The sequence below is a fragment of the Branchiostoma floridae genome, unplaced genomic scaffold (genome assembly GCF_000003815.2).
Source record: "Branchiostoma floridae strain S238N-H82 unplaced genomic scaffold, Bfl_VNyyK Sc7u5tJ_1495, whole genome shotgun sequence".
NCBI classification, from domain to species: Eukaryota; Metazoa; Chordata; class Leptocardii; order Amphioxiformes; family Branchiostomatidae; genus Branchiostoma; species Branchiostoma floridae.
The window spans coordinates 38,359-60,097 of record NW_023365730.1 but is presented as its reverse complement, the minus strand read 5'-3'; the positions used below and the strand labels follow the sequence as shown (position 1 = coordinate 60,097).

At 41.1% G+C, this 21,739-nt stretch overlaps 1 protein-coding gene across 1 annotated transcript in view; it reads left to right on the top strand.

The window, feature by feature from the left end:
• The window catches only part of LOC118407872, a 10,120-nt gene extending 2,664 nt beyond the window's left edge, over positions 1-7,456 (top strand). Inside the window, exon 2 of the mRNA XM_035808436.1 lies at positions 5,678-7,456. Coding sequence (XP_035664329.1) covers positions 5,715-7,454 — 1,740 coding nt within the window. The 5' untranslated portion in view covers positions 5,678-5,714 and the 3' untranslated portion in view covers positions 7,455-7,456. The remainder of the gene's footprint in view (positions 1-5,677) is intronic.
• The last annotated feature ends 14,283 nt before the right edge of the window (positions 7,457-21,739 follow it).

Sequence of the window (21,739 nt, the reverse complement as noted above, 5' to 3'; positions counted from 1 at the left end):
ATGCGAGATGCATGGATGGATTGTAATAATATTCTGTACCTAGGTCGTCATGAGGCATTGACAACATTAGGTGATGCCAAATTTCCGGTTTTGATATCTCGTTTTTAATGCAGTAGATATTACGTAGCAAATAATTTGGTGGTAAGAAGCATATTGGCACAGGCCAAGTACATAACCCAGCTTCTACTGGAAGTACTATGTAGAAATATACATATCTTGTAACTTCAAGAAGTAAAGTGTCGACCTTATAATTCCAATTCAAATAGGCACAAAATGTCCATGGTTTTACGTTTTAGTGGGATCGCGGAAAGTATTCAATAATTCGACAACATGCATGAGTCACTAATACTGTAGGTCATGACAAATGGCCTATTTTCTTAGCACAAGTAGGGCGTCTTGACTGAGTGTACTTAAGGGGCGAAGGTGGCTCCTTAAAGATCCTCCAAAAGTCTCAAGATGAAGTCAAAAGTATATGAAATTCGTCACTGTTACGTAAGGAATTTATCTTAACTATCAACTTGAAATAGTACTGCTATGAAGCGTACCTTATGCTGAGGTGTCCTATAAACACAAACACAAACAACACGGCAGCAATAACAGATCAAGAAGACATCCCGCTGCAGTACTAAGAGAGCCACAAGGGGGCTAAAAATGTGACAGCTGCGTTTTGTAGGTTAAGACCTAACGGTATACTGAGGTCCTACACAACCTGACTATTTTTAACTTCTAAAGTTTTGCTAAAGTACACTTCAAAGTTTATAAACCGTAGACAACTTCACCAAAAGTACAAGTATTCCTTCTTAACTGCTTACTAGCATGCTTGGACGTCGCACGGTTTTGATTCAGTCTCTAGATGAGTACCAAGACCGGTCATTTTGTCGCCGTATCTATATTCGCTGCATGTGGTTTTGGGATGCTTTGTTTCGCCACTGCCTTTGACGCGGCTTGAATGACAAGTATTTGAAATTGCTCAAAGCCTACGTCACTGAACCAAAGGGGGCATACGGCCCATAAAAACTGCGGTATAGAGTTACCGACTCGGCGGCGGCTTCGTCAATGGGACGGGGTAACTTTAGACCCTGTTGTTCTTTTCACTTTCATAGCAAAGGCTCAAATCTACGCAAGGGGTGAAAGTGTGTTAATCAGCGTTAAGAAATAGTTTATAGTCTAGGGGAAACAAAATTACCCTTGTAGTGTAGAGCTAAATTTAACACTTTGTCTAGACTCTAGGACAATGTATCTCTACGTACGGTAGCTAACAATAGGGGAAAACTGTTACGTACTGGTTTTGTACAAAGAAAGCATTACTGGAACAATATTATCGGAAACTAGCTAATACAAAAACATTTGGTGTAACGTTTTGTAAAGGATGTGAGCTTCAATAGTCAAAGGTTAAACGCTATTCCTGTAAGGGTCTTAACCGTTAAATGGTGGCTAGTTTGCCTGGCCTCCTGGCGTTACTGTGGCTATCTACTGTGGCTATCAGAACATGGTTGTATCCTGGTTTGGGGCAGTTTGAATCAGAATAGAAAAACAATATCATGAAAACAAGCTAGTACAAACGGGTGCGATGGCCTAAAAAATTGCGCACCGTTTCTCGGTGTTGGCGAAGACGCAATCAAAGAGTCCAAATAAAACTCTTGGGATCGGAAGAATCATTTTGTGCATCCAGCTAGTTTTTCCAACCCTCTGATATTGTTGTGACATCTACGAATGTTGTGTCCTGGTTTGTGGGCGGACCTTGTCAGGTTTTAATCACGGTAAGTGTTGGTCCATCCAGGTGGGGGTAAACACGTCAGGTTACCGCTTTGTGTTACAGAGCACAGCTAATCGATGCTTGTACAAATACAAGGGCTTAAGTAGTCTCTACCAGACTCCGGCCTGGTCGAATAGTAACAGCGGACTTTGGTCACATTAGGAAGACCATAGCATGTCCAGGTCAAAAGATTTTTAAAAATGGAGGTTTTGCTGCAGTACCAAGGTTACACACCAGGGGGCCCAAAATCAACCCTGACTTTTGTCTTGCCAACACTTGCCCGCCTACCGAATGTAATTACAAACTATCCAGAGGTTCTTAAGTTATGCTGACCACAAATATGCGGACTCACAGACAGAAACACAAACACACAGACACACACACAGACACACCCAAAACTATACCTCCAATTTTCCTGGAGGTAATAAAAGCCTAGTAGGAGTTAATTGGCCTAGGAGTGAACTGACTGCCCGGCGGATAGCTGGATAGACCGCAAAAGACTGGCAGAAATCCCATGGTAACTTATTTGGCAAATTAGATTCCTCTCTTTTCTAAGAACTAACCTTTGTTAAGAGATTTTATCAATAAGCAGACATTTGACTCTTGCTCTTTTCTGTAGTCCTTTTCCTAGATTTTACGCATTTTTGGCTGTACGTATTGCCACTATTTCATTAGTCCTTCCCAAGTATAAAATAGAATTGGCAAGAAACAACAGCTACCGTCAGCATAATCTTAAAGTAAATCTCTAAGTAAATTTGTTGTTTTGGCTCATCTTGTGCGTATTTGTACTGGTTTATATGCACATACACCACGTGAGGTCTGTTGTTGTCATGGTTTAGTTAGGCGTGCAGTTAAAAGATATCGATTCAAAGTTATACAAAAAGAATCTGCAAAACTTAGCGGACATAAAACTGCTCAGAGAATAAACGTTTTATTTCGTGCGTGGACGCCAGAGACAGAAAAATGATATTATCTTTGTTTAGTTCTCGCAAACATAATATTTTCTACGTTGCTAAGTCTCTGCCACACTCAAGACAGTTGTTGACGAACTTTTAATACTGTCTGAAAGGCCCTTTGTGGAGCAGTCAAACAAAACGACCAACGCGACTACCTTTCGCACATTGTCGCGTGTACTTGCACCTGTCTTTGTGAGTTCTTATTAATTCCCTCTGGTAACAAGACGCAGTAATATAAACCCTAAGATAGCCATGTAGATATGTTCGCAAGTATTGCCTCTCAATGCTTGATAACCCCTCAATGCAAGCTCTATTAAGGATACCCTCACTTCAAGTGTTTCCAAACGTGGCGTATTGATCTGAAATTGAATGGAGGAAAGTAAACATTCCCGGGCGCCGGGATACGCTCGACTTGAGGAGTACTAAGGCCGCAGCCATGCCTGGTTGCGTGTATAAAGAACAGGTATTACATATCGGTAAGGTTAGACCGTTGGTTTTCTAAACAAACTGGGACTGAATGTGTGCGGGGTAATGACATATGTCTGGGTATTATACGTTAGTGTAGTGGGAGGTGCAGCGGTAGTTTAGAGTAGGGCTCAACACCAACATTGGCGTGTGGACTGCATACAGCAAGGGCATCTGTTAATGGATTAACGGCTTAAAGGTACGTTTTATTGTATACATTGATATCGTGCGTATTTGTTTTGTACATTTTGTGCTATAAAGGTTGTATTTCTTATATATATGTGGCATCGTCAGAGTACAGGCAATGCCAATAAGGGTAAGGGCCAGTTTAGAGTAGGGCTCAACACCAACATTGGCGTGTGGGCTATACACAACAACGACATCTGTTGATTGATTAACGACTAAAAGGTACACTTTTTTGTATATATTGATATCGTGCATATTTGTTTTGTACATTTTGTGCTATTAAGGGTGTATTTTCTTATATGCGGCATCATAAGAGTACATGCAATGCCAATTAGGGTAAGGGCTATCTTAGGCTATGGCCTAGCGGCAACATTTAGCATGTAGCCTACATACAACAGCGGCACCTGTTAATGGATTATCGTCAAAAAGGTACATATTATTGTTTCTCTGCATCTGACGGGTTACATCTGTGCTGTAAAGAGTGTATTTTCTTATATGCCATCGTAAAAGTGCAGTGAATTCTAGTCTCAGGGACAGGTATAGTTCAAAGTTATGCCTATCGGCAATATTGTGCGCTAGGACAACGTCTCCCCTTAACTGTCTTACGTCTAAATTATAACTATATATTGCGTTATATTGTGCTATAAATGGTTGATTTTGTTATGGGTTATCGAGAGAGTGCAGTCAAACCCAGTCTTAGTATATTATATATTTTATGTGATATGTGATTTTGTGGTTTTGATGACGGACAGAGAGAGAGAGATTTTGTTATGGTATCGGAAGAGTAAACTCAAACACGCTGTTAGGAGTGTTTGACAGTGTCGTTAGATATTTGTTGTACTATTTACCAAACCTCCCGGTCGTGAAGTGTGTTTTAAGATACTGGGAGGTAAAACCAATTAACCTGTCTTTTCCCCTGTTTGCGCCTTATTTTGATTTGAAGGGCTTGTAATGTAAGCACATATCTTTAGCTTTTTTTAACGATTAAGGCGGCATCATGTGTATGAAGTCAGTATGGACCTAAAGGAGCTCTTTGAAAATAGTTTCCTGTATATATGGAGCGATTCAGACCTGCCCAAGTAGACCACATAAGAGACCAATACAATCTGGTCCATGTGGACAGTTAGTCAACATAGACAGTATTTCAATGCTTGTGCCATTGGGTAAATATTGATATAAACATTTTATCTCAAACTGCCCCTTCTATAATCAAGAGAGAAAATAGCTCTTAAAATAAGCCACCAAATTCTATCCTAATATCTCCACGTTTACGGACAAAGAAAACTACTCTCCTTTTAACGTCGCAAAACCCACACATTACAGAAAAAGTGGGATATTTCGTCTTCCACTGTCTCAGAAAAAGAAGTCAAACCCAATAAGTTACATGTTTAACTAGTTTAAGTTAGACTAGAGTAGTCGCTTACTATACTGTTATTTGTATTTGTATATTACCATTATTTGTATGCCATTTTGTCACTTGCAATCAACCCTCGGGCAAGAATTTGCAATAAAACTTATTAATATTCTCTAAGGGACTACCAGAAGTGTCCTCATTAGTCCGGTAGTCCTTATGTAGAGGTCATCAGGTCCACAGGTTTTACTTTGTTAAGAATTCTTAGAGACAAGGTTAAGACTACATAACTGTGCTGTGACATTTCTTATGTCTACAATGATCGATCGCCTGTCTCACTGTAGTCGTGTGTAGGCCATGTGGAAGTCACTGTAAGTGTATAGGTTTGACAGTATACAAATGTCATGACATTTGGTGTTGTCATTTACGCTTTCACAGTGCCTTTGTGAGGCATTATATACTCTGAGAAACAGGCTTCTCCAAACGCCAAAGTCTACTTGCCATTATCTTGTGAGGAAATACATGAAAGCGTATTGGGAATTGAGTTTCACAACATAGATAATTTAAAGGTTCCTCATACTGAGACGTTAATATTTTTGATAATTATCTCCACGACAAACAGAGGTATTGTTTGCGTATGTGTGTGTGTGTGTGTGTGTGTGTGTGTGTGTGTGCATGTGTGTATGTGTGTGTGCATGTGTGTATGTGTGTTTCTGGATATTTGTGGTCATTAAACCTTAAGAGCCTCTAGATGAAATGCAACGAAATTTTTCATGTAGGTAGGTGTTGGGAAGACGAAGGTCAAGGTCACTTTTGGTGAGTGACATTGGTACTGCAGCAGAACTTCTGTTTTCTTGTATTTTGTCTTGGATATGCTATGGTCTTGTTCTAAGTAGTGTATGCAATAACAGACACGCAAATACCCCTATGAAGTAAACGATCCCAATGTTGATTGTATTTCAGATGAGATAGAAGGTGTCCAAAGAAGCAAGTCTGCAACATGAGGTCCGCACCAAGTCCGATCGGAGCCGTCCGTGCGCCATGCCCCACCCCTGCAACCCCCTACAGGATAGAGCGGCGAATGGGATCGTCCACAGCCAAGTCTCGCGAGAGGATGTCTCGCAGCCAGCGAGAGTTGAGCTCGGTGGAGATCATGGCTATCAGCGAGAGGGAAACTTTCGATGGTTTAGTCGATATCAGTGGGAAGCAAATTCACGTGGAAAGACAACAGAATAAGCGAAAGGGACAAAACAGCAAAGGAACTTTACTCGTACTGAAGTTACCCGCCGTTACCATGGTGTCAGACGACAATTCGAAGCCTCTCATGATGGCAAAGAATGAGGAAAAAGAGCGGTCATCTTTGCCGTACGTTCGTCACACTGAGATCAAAGGGACTGTCGCTCCACCAAAAGTTTCTAAACCAATTCAAACTTTCATTCTACCCGATTTGGAAAACAGTAAGGAGAAAAATGACATGGCGCAGATGGGACTCTTCGGCGACGGCAAACTAAAACGAGCAGGAATTTCTGATCACACAGAAGCAGATCGCAGGAAAGCCCAGCCTGTTGGGAAAATAAGGCTGTGGAAGGAAGTGAAAAAGAAGGATGAGACGCAACAACAGACAACAGAGAAAAAGCCCGGGAAGCGATCAAAGCGCGAGCAAAAATGGGAGTGGTCTCCTAGGGGGAAGGTTTTTCCTGAGATCCAACGCTCCGTAACGGTTGAAATGAACGGACGGTTAAGCAGAATCAATATGGAGGAAACCTTGCCTCAATTGGACGCTAAGACAGGTAACAGGACGGACAAATCACAACTCAGCCCTGAGAGTTCTTTCGACTCCGGATCCGTGACGAACAAGTCCAGGAAAAGTTCAACAAAGTCGCAAAGAGAGGACAGAGAGGCAAAGGGTAGTGGCAACAGCGGCGGCAGCAGTCCTAGAGTTGTGCTTCCTGAGATACCGCCTAAACTCGCCAGGGAGAAAACGCACGAAATCGAGCGAAAAACGAAGAAACACCGAAGAAAACCGAGTGTAGACGACGCCAGTAGCGCCCATAGCGTCGTCCTTAGGACCAGCAGTGATAACGGACTTACTGTCGACGCTAAACACATCATGCCCTTGCCCAAGGTCACGGTTCCACAGACAAAGATGGCGTCGCAGGGAGAACGAAAATCGTCTGACAAAGCAACGGAATACGAAGAGCCGGCCTACATCGCCAAACTAAAAAGGCGCGAGAAAAGGCGAAGGGAACTGTACGACCTGCTCAGATACTTGCCGCCTCTTTCCAAGGTCAGCCGAACGTACGCGGTCAATGTCATCTCACTTGGAATAGACAAGGACGACAAAACAGAGGCTGAAGGTGAAGGGTCAGAGGTCAGCAGTTCTCCAGGGGACTCACCTAGGTTTCCGCCGTGTACCTGCTCACACCGTACCGTGGCTCATCCCGGCATTAAGGTTTCAAAAAGCGTTTCTCCCAGAAGTCCTTACCTAAGCAAGATGGCGGGCGACATTGACGAGGACAAAATGGCGGATCGCCTGAAAACGCGTCAGACGGTGTCAGAGAGAGCATCCAAGCGCACAAGAGAAGAGGAATTGTCGAAACGAACTGCATTAGGGATGTTCAGAACCATCCAACTGTTTGAGAACAGGAAACGGGGCCCAGTTGACAAGCGATACAAAAACATTTACCGACTAGACCCCAGGTATCTGAACAAACGGGCGTCAAGAGAAAAGGGTGGCTAAAAAGTACTACGATAAAAAATCAACATATGATGAAGGAAATGTATACTGAAAAAAATCCAACTCTTTTCTTGCGGATGTATCAAGGCAATACAATGCCCCTTTCAGTCGATTAGTCATCCTAACTTTACTGTGTTTTTAATTGCTTTTAAATGAGTAATAAGAAATATGTTCTTCTTTGGAATGGTGCAATTTACTGTCGATTTGGACTACAAGACAGAGATGCTATTTTGGCAGAAATTATCTGTAAAAATGGTTTTGATATGTACAGGCTAGGTTACCAAACTTGTAAGAAATAATTATCACAAGATTTTCGTTACTAGCTATACAGTGCTGTACTTTTTAGCTTGCATATAGCAATAACAATATCAGTTTTATTTTGTGATGAAATATTTCAATGCTTCAGTTTCAGCAAGGTGATTATGATTTCAGTGTGTAGCCTTACTTTTCCGTTTATCCGTTTAAATCCAGTATCGTGAGATTTGCAGTTATCTATTTGTATAAAAGCAAAGGCTATAATGAATATAGTTGTGTGTATTTTTCATTCTGTACTGAAAGACAAATGCCTATTACACTGAATAAACTTTCCAACTTTCCAGTCTGCTGAATAGTATTTCCTTGGTATGACATCATCGACATAGGTCTTTGAAATGAAAACAAGAAAAGGAACACCAGTGGTGTAGCCTATGCTGAGTAAAAAGATGGAAACAACATTTAGTACCCTTTACTCAATCTATTAGCTAGATTTTGGAAACGGTCAGATGTTTCAGGTAGTATCCACTATCCACTATGTCCTAGCCTATTGACAGTCAATAACAACAGGTAATGAATGCTACCTGAAACATCTGACCGTTTGAAATGTGTAGCCAATGGCTTCAGTAACAGTTATCTGGCTTATCTTACTCCCTCGGTGTCCAACCTTCATCGTTCATTGAGCTTTCAAAAGAAGCTGTAACAAAAAACGCCTTACACAATGAATCCTGTCGGTGTGAATTGATGGTGGTTGTAAATGTAGAAACAAGTGTGTCAAGGACGCAGTTGCCCGGGAAAGAGCGCTGCCTAGCGGTGATATTCAAAACGACAGACAACGTCAAGAGGGATCATAGGGTGCGTTGTTACTTTTCCCAAGAAAGTTATGTTCTAAGAGTGTTTCAGGATCTTGCCTCAGAACTCAGATTTGCCTCAGGACTTACCTCAGAACTTACCTCAGAAATTAGACGCTTAATAAGTTTTAAAAAAAAAAGGTACATTGTGTAGAATTTAGTACTACTCATGCCAGTCATGGTCTTAAGAGACCAACGAGTACCTACTATATACTACTATGATCAGAAAGAAAATTCCCGTTTTGTCGATTCTGCGGTTTCTTGTCCCTTGTGCACTTTTTTGCCCTTTTCAATACGCATTCTCTGTGACACAAGTGCTGGTAGACAAATAAAAACATCGTATCACAAGCGACCTCTAGTGATTCTAGACATTACTACAAGTGTGTGGGACTACGTACATGCAATGATGAATATTATTCGACAGGAGTCGCTACTGCGGTGTCTACCGTCGACGTCTGCATCCAAGGTGTGCTTGGTAATTATGTGATAGATAACATTCAATAAACTAGAAAGGCCGACATTTGCTTGAGAGCAAATACAGCATATTTCAGCCATCTCCCTCCTCATGTAACAATAGACTGTTCCAAAATCACCCATGTGCAAAAATGGAACACTTCTGCTTAAAATGACTTCTAACTACTAATCACACTTATGAACAAAAATGAATCTTACAAAACCTCCTTCAAGAATGGACTCTTCTAGTGCACCCCATGTAGAAAGTTAAAATAGACGACTCCAAAAACACTTCCGCTAAGTAATGGAATTTTGAATCATCAGCCGTCCAAAACCATATATGACAAAAAACCTCTGTGCAAGAATCGACTCTTCCTGTTATACCCCTATGTAAATTGGTGCGATCCAGAAATACATCAGCTAAAATAGGACATCGACATAATCAACAAAGTCCACAAAATTAATTTAAAAGAATACCCCCTTCGTCGAAGAATGGAATCTCCCAGCACACCCTGTTTAAAATTGCACAATAGTCCAGAAATACTCACAGTACATGGCCTTTTGTATAATAAGCAACCCAGTCCAAAACTGAATTTTAAAAAAGTCCCCCGTGCATGAATGGACTCTTCCAGATAACACCAGGCTTGCTGATTGGCTGCCGAATCCTCCCCATGTGCAGTCTTCAGGTGGGGGTCAACTTCCATTCAACAAATGGAATTCGGAATCATCACCCATGTCCAAAACTGAATTTTTTAAAAATCCCCCCTATGTGCAAAAATGGACTGTCCCAGTAGTAGTCTTATGTCAAGTGGTTCAGTGCAAAAACACTTCCGCTAAAAAAAACATTAGCATTATCACCAAAGCCTAAAAGTAAATTTTAAAAAACACCCCCTGTCCAACAATGGACTCTTCCAGCAAAATGAGCTTGCTCATTGGCTGGTCATTAATGGGATTTACCTTGTCCCCCAACCACCTGGATGTCTATGGACTAGGTAGGTAGGTAGATAATTGGATCTACCTGGCACACCTGTGGCCCTGACACACCAGAATGACCTAGAGGTCGTTGACCTCGGCACTTCAATCTCACATATCCAAAACTCTCCCACAAAAACCTCCTTAAGGAGCCATTTTGAAGTGATGTATACCAAATATTATACATGGATCCTTTGAATAAGTATCTAGGGCACCTCTGTCCCAAATTTCAGGTCATTTGGATGTAATACCATGGTACAGGGGGCCAAATTATACAGTTTTGGTCCAAAAGTTGCAATAAAACCTTAATAAAATCATTTAAGGAGCAGATATGAAAAAAATGAAAAAAACACATTTTGGTATTGGCTCACTCTACCCTTGTGCCAAATTTCAGGTCATTCGGTCCAGGAACGGCGGAGATGAATCACTTTGAAGATTTGACAGGAGAAAGAAAGAAAGAAAGAAAGAAACATTACGAATACAATATATTTCACCATACTATGTATGGCTGAAATATAAAAATACTTTTGTGGGAAATAGATATGGTTACGATGCCATTGTAAAATTAAGCAGCTTCTCACAGATACTAACTATTTTTCTGCGATGCTTTTCACACACCACCTCGTAGCATGACGTCCTTTCAGAAATAACCATCGATTTTCAAACTCTTTTTAAAGTATGAAGTTTCGATAACTGAGAAAAAAGCAGCTTGCTTTCGTTAGACCACTGCGTTATGACATCGTCTTATCTAAACAGCCTTTCTTTCTATATTTTCCTTGTCGCGTTATGACTTTTTCATTGTGTACATTGTGTAGAAGACATACTATTCATAGTCTTACGAGACTGACTCATGCCTACTACTACTGTGACCTTTTCACACACATCCCATCGTGTAGTGCGGCTCCCTTACAAACCCTACCATGCGCAGCGCGGTTTGTGTATGTACCGAGTACCTGTCAGCCCGGGTGCGAACAGGTGTTGTAACAGCGTGTTTTCTTAACCTGACGGACAATAGCTGCGGTAACCACTTACACGGGGAGCGGGAGGTCAGGCGTGCAGGGCAACTTCAAACAGGGCGACTTCATCCAATCTCGAAGCAGATCCCAGGAGAGTGTTTAGCTACCGGTCGCCATACACACTCCTAGGCCGACTTCACTCTTTTGCCAGCTTTTGATACTATCTTAGGCTACCGTAGGATCTGCTTGAAGATTAGATATAACTCCCTCTTATAACACTATTAGTATTACATTGTAACCATTTGAGTTCAGCGGACTCTCAGAGCGTATTATACTTTTGCATTGTAACTAGAAAGGCCGACATTTGCTTAAGAGCAAATACAGCATATTTCAGCCATACCCCTTCCCACGCAACATTGGACTGTTCCAAATCACCCCTGCGCAAAAATGGAACATCCTCTTAACAGTACATTATCCCCCAAAGTGGACTGGTATTGTGAATTGATTCCAGGTAAAAACAGAGCTTGCTTCTATTTTTCAGAAAATGACAATAATCACACCTTCCATTCAGAAAATTTTCATCATGACTGAAAATTGTTGAATGACTTCATGTAATGTCATTAACAATTTTCAGTACGATAACTAGGTGTAAGTTTAAAAAAGTATAAGCTCCTTGTGATGTGGGTACATTTATTATTGCAGTGAACTTTTTTATTCAAGTAGGGCATACGATTTAATAATTATCAAGCAGGTGCAGGTACTGTAGGAGCGTTTGTTTTCTTCAAGCTGTAAAACTGTTAAATTGTTTTACTTTGTATGCAATCAGCCATCGAGCCTATTCTTATTTTAGTTTAACAACTTCCTGCCAGACCCGGAAGATACGATTGAACCTTGTTCGAGGATTTATTTTCGTCTGTCTGGTCAGTCTGTTCATACCCTGGCGCTGAGAGTGTTTTGTTGGGCTGAAACTCTGGCAGTTTAAAGTTACTTACAATTTAAATGTTCAAAGTTTATGTCAAAAAACAACAGCACTAGGAAATGTGGCCACTATAGACAGGTAGTCACTATAGAGAAAATGCTGATCTATTGACTAGGAGCCATACGTTACACATGATTTCAGTACACTGATCATTAATCATATAAACATTGCACAGGTAAGCCAATTGTTTAGATGTACAATTAAGTTCAAATAATTCTGAAGAGAAATATTGATGAGAAAATAATCATTCTCGCCACTGTCTAACTTATAATTACGTATCAAAACTAAACGCAGATTTTCTAACTAACGCACCTTTCGCCGACTTCATCAAAGGACCGCCGGCTATCAATCAAACACGGCTGTTGATTAGACTTAGAGTTTCAAACAGTCATGTGCTGTGTGCCAGTTGACAGCGAACTTCATGCTACGTGATGTTTTACATTGCTTGGACCTTCTTTCCTACAGCGGTGCTTCTACAAAATATTTAGACTGTAACATTGAGTCCTACATGTTTTATAGAATAGAATTTGACGCAGAACAGCGTTTTTTGCTGGGTATTTTTCTTGAAACATGTCCGTGGGAATATCAGCGAGGCGGCGACGTAGGGATATCAGACCGTCAACAAAAGTCGCACGGCGGCTAACGGCGCAGCGAAGATACTAGCGCTATAAATAAGCGCTTCAACTAAGGATGGCAACCCGTACAATATTTTAGTATACTGTTGAGCTAAGTAAAGTTTGTTGTTTATGAGGTTTTAGTTGTCTTTGAAGCTTTGACCCGAAATATTTTAAAGTCAAACTGCTGAAGAGAAGTAAGTGACTGCTACGATTATCGTAGATATGGCCCTAAAAAACTGATGAAAGAAGCCTTCTCAATAGTCTAAAATGCTAGAGCTTCCGGGGGGGCTTCGCCCACCTGGGTCCCCCCCACAGTGGCCCTGCCCCTGGACCCCGCCAGGGACATTCGGCGGCCCCCGGACCCCTGTCCGACGCTTTGAAAAAATCCTGGCGAGAAGTCTGTACGGCCTGAGTGTTCAAGTTAACGTATTGTGTGGTCCCGCTTATGAATATTAATTAGCCTTCGCTTTCCTCTTCGCTGATTGGCTGAACCATTAATTGAATTAACTCTTCCTGCCGGCTAGACGCAGGTGCAGATGTCGGCTCTGTGGGGTGAACGTCCGAAAGGTCATGGCATGGAGAACGAAAGAAAACCAATTTCCCCTAAAAAACAGTGCTGTAATTAAGCCTTTTACAGTACTTTATGCCAAAAATTTTACTTGGGTCATTTTACCGACTATCTTATGCCTATCTATACCAAATGTTACTCATACCAGGGTACAGGGGTGCAAAATATACCGTTATAAGACCGTCAACAACAGTCGCACGGAGCTAACAGCGCAGCGAAAATACCATCGCTAGCGTTTCAACTTCGGATAACAAGTTATAAGTACTGTTGAACTCAGTAACGTTAAAGTTTGTTTTTAGTTGCCTTTGACGGTTTGACCTGAAATAGTGTTACGCTAAACTCCTGAAGAGAAGTTAAGTGACTGCTGCGATTATCATAGATATGCCCCTAAGAACTCAGATACAATATAAAGCCTTCTGAATAGTCTAAAATGCGAGAGCCTTGGGCGGGCTTCGCTCCCCCTGGCAGGAACACTGCTATATACGGGATCATGAGGCCCCGCTTATGAATATTAATTAGCCTTTGGCCTCCTCTTCGCTGATTGGCTAGGTCTTTGATTCAATTAACTCGCCGGCTGACGCGCACAGGTGTGGCTCTGTGCGGGGTCACGGAAGGTCACGTCAGGAGGCCAAAAGAAAACAAATTTCCCCTCAGAAAAGTGCCAAAATTAATCATTTTAAAGTTGTTTATGTCAAAAATTTTACTTGAATCTTGTTACCAAGTATATAATGCCTATCTATACCAAATTTCAGGTCATTTAATTGTAATACCAGGGAACAGGAGCCAAAAGTGTCCTTTTTTGGTCAAAAATTGGCCAAAAATCGCAAAAATAAGCATTTTGTTGCACTGTACACCAAAAGTGTTATTGAATTTATATGAAGGGATTATCAAGGCACATCTGTGTCAAATTTCAGCTCATTCGGTTGCAATACCAAGGTACAGGAGCCAAAAGTGTCCTTTTTTGGTCAAAAATTGGTCAAAAAATCGCAAAAATAAGCATTTTGTTGAACTGTCCACCAAAAGTGTTATCGAATTTATATGGGGGCATTATCTAGGCACATCTCTGTCAAATTTCAGCTCATTTGGTTGTAATACCAGGGTACAGGGGCCAAAAGTGTCCTTTTTTGGTCAAAAATTGGTCAAAAAAATCGCAAAAATAAGCATTTTGTTGTACTGTACACCAAAAGTGTTATCGAATTTATATGGGGGCATTATCAAGGCACATCTCTGTCAAATTTCAGCTCATTTGGTTGTAATACCAGGGTACAGGGGCCAAAATATACAGTTTTGGTCTAAAATTGACCAAAAAATCTCAATAAAATCATTTTAGAGGCAGATATGAAAAAAACTGAGAAAAAGGCATCAAGGTATTGGCCCATTCTACCCCTGTGCCAAATTTCAGATCGTTCGGTCCAGGAACGGCGGAGATGAATCACTTTGAAGATTTGACAGGAGAAAGAAGAAGAAGAAAGAAAGAAAGAAGAAACATTACGAATACAATATATTTCACCATACTATGTATGGCTGAAATATAAATATATGTACTGCAGAAACACAGACAGATAGACAGACAGGCGTGGGTCAACTTCAAACAGGGCGAACGGAGAGGGCAGACGTCACTTAATCTCCAAGCAGATCCTACGGTAGCATAAGCTAGTATCAAAAGCTGGCAGAGGAGTGAAGCCGGTCTAGGAGTGTGTTTTTAGGCATAGTGATAGTTAGACAAACAGGTAGGTGGATAGAGAGACAGACAGACAGGCAGAAAAACAGGCAGACAAGGAGGCGAACATACAGACAGACAGACGAACAGACATACTGACAGACAAATACAGTAGATATGTACAGACTGTAGATGTACTACAAATAGGTAGACATGCATAAAGACACAGAGACAGACGCACAGAGAGAACAAGGAAGCCCCAAACAAATTCAGTAAGATACCCGCTTCACTGTCGCAAGAATGCTTTCAAGGTGCTGTTGTCATACTAGTAGTAAAGCTAAGGGCACAACCCGCCGTACGTGCGGGTTGTGAAGTGCAAAACGAGGGCAATCTTTTGGGATCCGTAAATGGTAAGTACCACCTCCGTACGAGCTCGTAGGGAATCCGACGGATTTTACAGCACGCAGACACGCCGTAGAACTTTACGTACAGGCAAAACTTTGTGTGCCATCGGGCTGCGGATTCGCCCCCCGTACGTGCCAGTACCGGCGACGCGCCTGCCCTGTACAGCCTGAACGTTTTCAGAAATACGTGGCGGACGTGGCCTCCCAAAAAACGTACGGAGAAATTGCACGTACGGCGGGTTGTGCCCTTCACTAAACTAGCGGTTAATGTGATCTACCGGAACCCTTAGCAAGTGTTATATCAGAGTGTTTTCACAACCACGAGCGGACAAAGGCTTCAGAAATGATCCTGGTTTTGTTGTCAAGTGCACGAAGAGGTCAAGTGCGCAAGGTCAAATCAAAATAACCGGGTAACTGGTTACATCCGGGACATGAGTAATTGAAAGGCAATACTTCATGTTATTTCTTTCTGAAGAGTAGCGACTAAAAGGAGAACTTTAAGCCAGATCTGACTTTTATTGAACTATTCACGTCTTTTGGGCATGTTGCTGTTTTCCACATTCAGTATTCTTTCCGTACATTCACTGTATCTGTATTGACAGAGTAATACATGAATGCATGAGACCAAAACATTTCTTTCAAATCTGGTTTAGGCTGCGCTTTGACTTTCAATGACCTTCAATTGCTAAGTACCCCAAGCAAATCTTAACAACACGAAGGTCGTTAAGTCACAATAATCACCACAATTAGCGCGCAAACAAGCTCCTGACGACTCTGCAAGTTTTACCATTCCGTAACCTTGAGCTCTGACATGTTTATTTGGGGTCAATAAAGTTGGGGACGCCGTTTTTACATAGGAGTATAAATCTTGGTTGTCTTTTAACCTATTGCTGACGTCACAATTACGGTCTAGATGCGTGACATAGGCTTTGGATCATTTCAACTTGAAAAGGATCAGAGGAATGATCCAATGTTTGTTGATATGCGCTTTATTTTGTGTACGGTTACAAAGTTTTAAATTGTGACATCATGGTACATGGTGGTTCTGTTTGGTTCTCGCGAGAAACCACGAGAGTAATGAGAGTCCATTGGCATGACAAATATAGTTACAGTATGACCAGAGGAATTTTCCGGCTGTCGTCCGTTGTCCCAGCAACGGCATGGTCCGTGAGAAATTACCGGCAAATCAGTGGTGATTTCAAAAGTTCCGAATCATCCATAGTCAAAATATACTCTTGAATTGTTACTCTCATGTGTTTACCGTATTTAGTGTTGAAGTGATTCTTGTTCCATGTTCAAGTTTTAGAAGTTGCAATAATCAACTTTTAAAAGTTTCCTCTCAATTCGGTATCTTTTAACTTCTATATCTAACCTGGAACGTTACAATGTGATTTGTCTGACGAAAAACATCGAATTTAAAATACACGACAAAAAAGAGTTGCTTCGAACCATTTGCCATAGTATATGCCACAAATTGCTAAACAAAAATACTTTCACTTCAAAAGAACACAAAACGTCTTGACTGCCCTTTAGTTAAAAGCTTCTCCTGTCGCCAGGCAACCGTTGCTGGAGTAACAGCCTTACCCCATGATAACCCCTAACAATTAATAACCCCAAATGGCGGTGGAAACGGTCCCATATCTGGAGTTGAGATAAAAGTTACCCCCTGAGTGACAAGAGTCGATAACAGCGATCTGCAGCTGAGTCAACACACGTAGGAGTAATGGGGCCAAAGGACAATGATTCGAAACGTTCATCATTGCCTTTACCTGATTTTTCTCAACACATTAAAACTGTGTAACTCTCCAGTGTAACCGGATGTACGATGTATGTATGTGCATGTATGTTACATCGACTATCATAATTCCACCAGGTGCCATTATACCGCCACCTCAACAAACGTTAGTATAGAGGTCTTCCCAAGATTGTCTTGAACACCGAATGTTAAATATCTGAAATGTAATACAATTCAGATATTTAGCTATTTGTGTTGAAGACAATCTTAAGAAAGCCTCTATAACAACGTGTTTTGAGGTGGCGGTATAATGGCATCTGGTGCAATTATGCGAACGTATGTTGTGTACACATTTGATTTGATTTATTTGAAATTGCCGCAAGACAATGTGCAGACAGCTATCTCTGGTGCCGTGACCCCCATATAACATGTATATGTACATATAATATACAACGTATAACATATGAAGCTGAAACAAACATTAAGTGCAATCCAAAATATCATAATCTATCCAATCTATATATCATTTCAACAGTTTAAGGTGCCGCATTGGTATTGCTGTGTATTATATATGTCTATTACCTCTAAGCAATTATTCAATAGCATAATAAAAGGTATATAACGTCTTGACGTGTCCATTTTGCATGGTAGAGACATTTTTTATATATTGCCAGCATCACTTACACGATTGACATTTAGTCAATTATAATTTGGGTTTGACATTACTACAGTTTTGTAGTAATGTCAAATTTGAAATTTCAAACCTAGAACAGACCGAACTTAAATCTGTTACCTAGGAATGAAACGACGCCCGGGCAAGGGTTTGAAATTAAAGCAAATTTGAACCCACGTCAGGTGGAAAAGTCGAAGCTACTCAATCAGCAAAAGTTCACAATAGGTATATGTCAGCTGTTCGTGAGGTCAAGAGCACTTAGAGGGGACCCCAGACAATTGAAAGGACGAATTGAAAATGTCGCATGTCACTTACAAGTGTCAAGTTGTCATCTCAACATAAGCGGAGACGCCAAGTCCACAAAGAGAGAACAATACAAGAACTTAACACACGGAAGAGCTGACACGAGAGGGGACTAAAATTAGCACAGTTCTTAATGCGCTATAATTAGTGTTTGAAAATGCTTTATAAGTAAATGACGAATAAGCCAATACCTATGTCCCTGATATCAAACAACGCAGAGTCGATTGCATAAGAGTTTTCATTCAAATCAGGTCTATTTGTGGCACCAACAAAAAGATTCTGCTAATAGAAAAATAAAAGATTAAAATTCATAGGGCAGATGAAATTCATTAATGTTACACTTTAAGTTAAGCCTAAACTATTGCATAGAAATAAGCTATTTGCAAAGACTTTTCATTCAAATCTAGACTAGCTGCGGGACCAACAAAACGCTTTTAGAAAAATATAATTTAAAATCTAATAGAGACATTTTTATATCCTTTTTCCTTCGACTAACGGTTAAATTATGATCAAACACATTTTCTTTCTTTTGGAAAAGGCCTTAGACAAAAACAACAATAACCTTTTATACGGTTTTACAGGAAGTCCACTTGTGTTTTGTTAGATTCATGTCAAGGAAACACCTTTTAACACACGTCCAGGTAAGTCCACAGGTGTGTCTATTGTTTAGTCCATACAGGTGAGAACAAGGTGCGAACAATACCTTAATAGCTTCGTATCTCCGCCCATAGAAACCCGTGGAGATATAATGCAGTAGAAACAGGTGTTCGGCACTAGCTGCTTGATAATCACTCCTAACTACGGGACAAATTCGGATAGCAAACATCGCGTATGAAAGGAATGTGTAAAAGCATCTCATTAAGACATGGTTATTTCACTACATAAGTACCGGTTTCTTGTCTAAGTCGGTATGAATTAACCTGTATGATAGCCGTTTTTGTGTAACACACCGGCTTCGCAGGCACGCGACAGGGGCTGGATATATTATACTGAACAACCGGTCACACTTGTAAGTGTCAAAACACTTACGTACCTGACGCTTAGTGGAAATTAAGCTATTTAGTGAAGGGTTTTCTACTGCATTTGATACGGTATAGTTTCAGTCAGTATTCATAGTACAGAAAGGGAATTTTGATAAATAAGTTTATTCCAAGAATTGTGAGTTGTGGTACAATAGTGACTTCAAACCGTTCATATGACATCTCAATCTCCATGCATTTGTACCTGTTTACCTTACAAGTTTTGCTGCCCTTTAGGTGTTTTTCCTTCATATTCTATTTTACAAACGTAACATTATATTACAAGACAGACATACAAAATGCAGGAAAAGGTTTACAAAACACAGACGCAACAGCTCATTCCACCTAAAATTTATACAATTCTGTAATGGAATGTTCTCGGCCGCTTCGCATGACAAAAAAAGCAGGAACCTTACATCTGCTTGAAGGTCTAAGATCCCTGATGACAAAAGGTTTGATGTGTACAGTGGGTGCCGACTGGACGACTTGGAATCTAACTTTGTTTGTGGAGTTAATAGATACAGCAGACGGGTTAAGCCTTGTGCAACCGGATTTTTGTGGACGTATGACTTTTTGTCCTACAGACGGCACCAAATTTTGTAGGCTGTATGGACGTCGGACGGTCGTTGCAATATTTAACCTTTAATACGTAAAAGGCCTTCCTATATACTGTACAATAGGTCTATGATAGAAAATTAGGGAATTTTAGCTGTCATACGATGACAAATGCAACCCTTGTCATGCAGTCTTTAGTTTCGTACGGTTTCATTCTGTGTCAGGCCTTATATGGGCGGCCCAGAGTACTCTCCAAGCAGAGGTTTGGCTTCACAGTTTTTTACCTGTTGCTCGGCTTTTTTGTTGGGCTTTATATATACATTTTTACCATTTTCGTAGCAGCCGACAGACATAAAGAAAATGGTAAAAAAGAAAGCCCAACAAAAACGCTAAACAACTCATAAAACACCGCCGAAGCCCAAGAGTAGGCCCCGAGGTTTGCCGTGTTTACAGAGTTAATATGTACATATTGCGGTTAGCGCCCGGGTACGGAGAGATGTTGACACATCGCTGACTCAACAGGGGACCGTACGCTAATGATAGCAGGTGGTTGCAAAGGTTACGGGGATTTTTCTCTCCGTCTTCTATGAAATATTAGGATATGATATAAGTTTTTATTAACAGAATACCGAATACCCTGCGAATTAAATGTACAATAGAACTTTCCACAAGTAAGTCTAACAAGTTGAATGAAAATCAGTAAAGAACACAGACCATGGTCATATATGTTATCCGTCGTTGTTATTTCATGCTACTGAGACTTCTCTTCCATTTTCCTAGGTTACAAATTTGTGCCTAAATGGTAGATCTAAAATGTTATAGATAGAAATAAACAAGACAAAACGATTCCAAACTCAAAGAGAAAAGTTACGGAGATACAGTTCAATAATGGAAAGATAAATCATAACGTTAGAAGAATGTAGGTTTGACAAAGAAAGTAAAACAAGTGAAGATCTTTTTAAGTACAAATGTATCACCAAAAAGCAAGTACGGTGCATTGGAATGTTTGTGGATAAGGGTCATACTTGTGCTATCAGTGATGGGCCAGTGGTATCTGTCATTCAATCAGTTAATCTATCAATTAGTCAACCACTTACGACAACAAAGTACAGGGTACAAAACAAAACACTACATATCAATTAACACCGGGCACTATGGAAGTGTTTACTAGGATTAAGGCGTATAAACCTGTAATGGATACCTCCTGGTAGTCTCCAAGCAGACCCTACGGTGCCTAAAGATAGTATCAAAGCTGGCAAAGGAGTATAGCCGGCCAAAGGGAGATAGCCGGCCAAAGGGAGTCAAACGGCGCCGGCTATACTCCATTCTCCTACAGCAGAGTACCGTCAGTCATTTATTCCTGACTGTACTCTGCTTTCCTTCCCTTTTGCCGGCGGTATTACCCGCCCTACTTATTACATATTAATGAGCTTGCCCTTATATGGGCAGTCAGCCGTTGGGGATCGGGCGTTGGCATGGTGAGCAAACAAAGTCATGGTAATACGTAACATGATTGGCTGATAGCTTCCCAGCGGCCTTTGCGAGACAGCTTCCGACAAAATGAAGCCCAAGGAAGGCCTGTTCTCTGATTGGTTGACAGCTTGTTTGTGGCGACAATCATAATACCCGTAGGTAGGGCCTGGGACAGCAGGGCCCCATAAGGTAGTGCCGTTGGGGACCGGGCGTTAGGAGGATGGCTATACTCCTTTGCCAGCTTTGATACTATCTTTAGGCACCGTAGGGTCTGCTTGGAGACTAACCTCCTGGCAGTCCTGAGTCTAGCAGGTGTCACAGCAATCCCCCCCCCCAGCGTTTTTTCGACCCCCCCGCCCTCCCCCTAGAGATCTACCCCCCCCCCCCCTCCTGTGACTTTGTCCCCCACCCACACACCCTGGTTAGCAATCTCTCCCCTCTAAAAAAACTGTGCTATCGCGAACGCAAAAATCTATCTTCTGTCAATACAAAGTTTTATCGTACAGTAAAATTCAAAGATTTGAGTGATTTACACACACATACACTTGGTACATGACCGGACGTAGGTTATGGCATGTCAAATGCTACCAACACTCGACTAAACTTTGACAGAGTATGTAAGCCAGAATCTTAATAGTAACACGGGTGAAGTTTGCTTCCGTTCTATTTTGTGCTTAGATTTTTGTCAAGTCAGGTCGTTTTTTTTAGCTACTCTCCAAGCAGAGGTTCGGCTATGGTTGTATTTTGACGCGTTTTTATGCGTTTTATTGGGCTTTCTTTTTCGGCTGTTCGGCTGGAAGACATAAAGGAAACAGCAC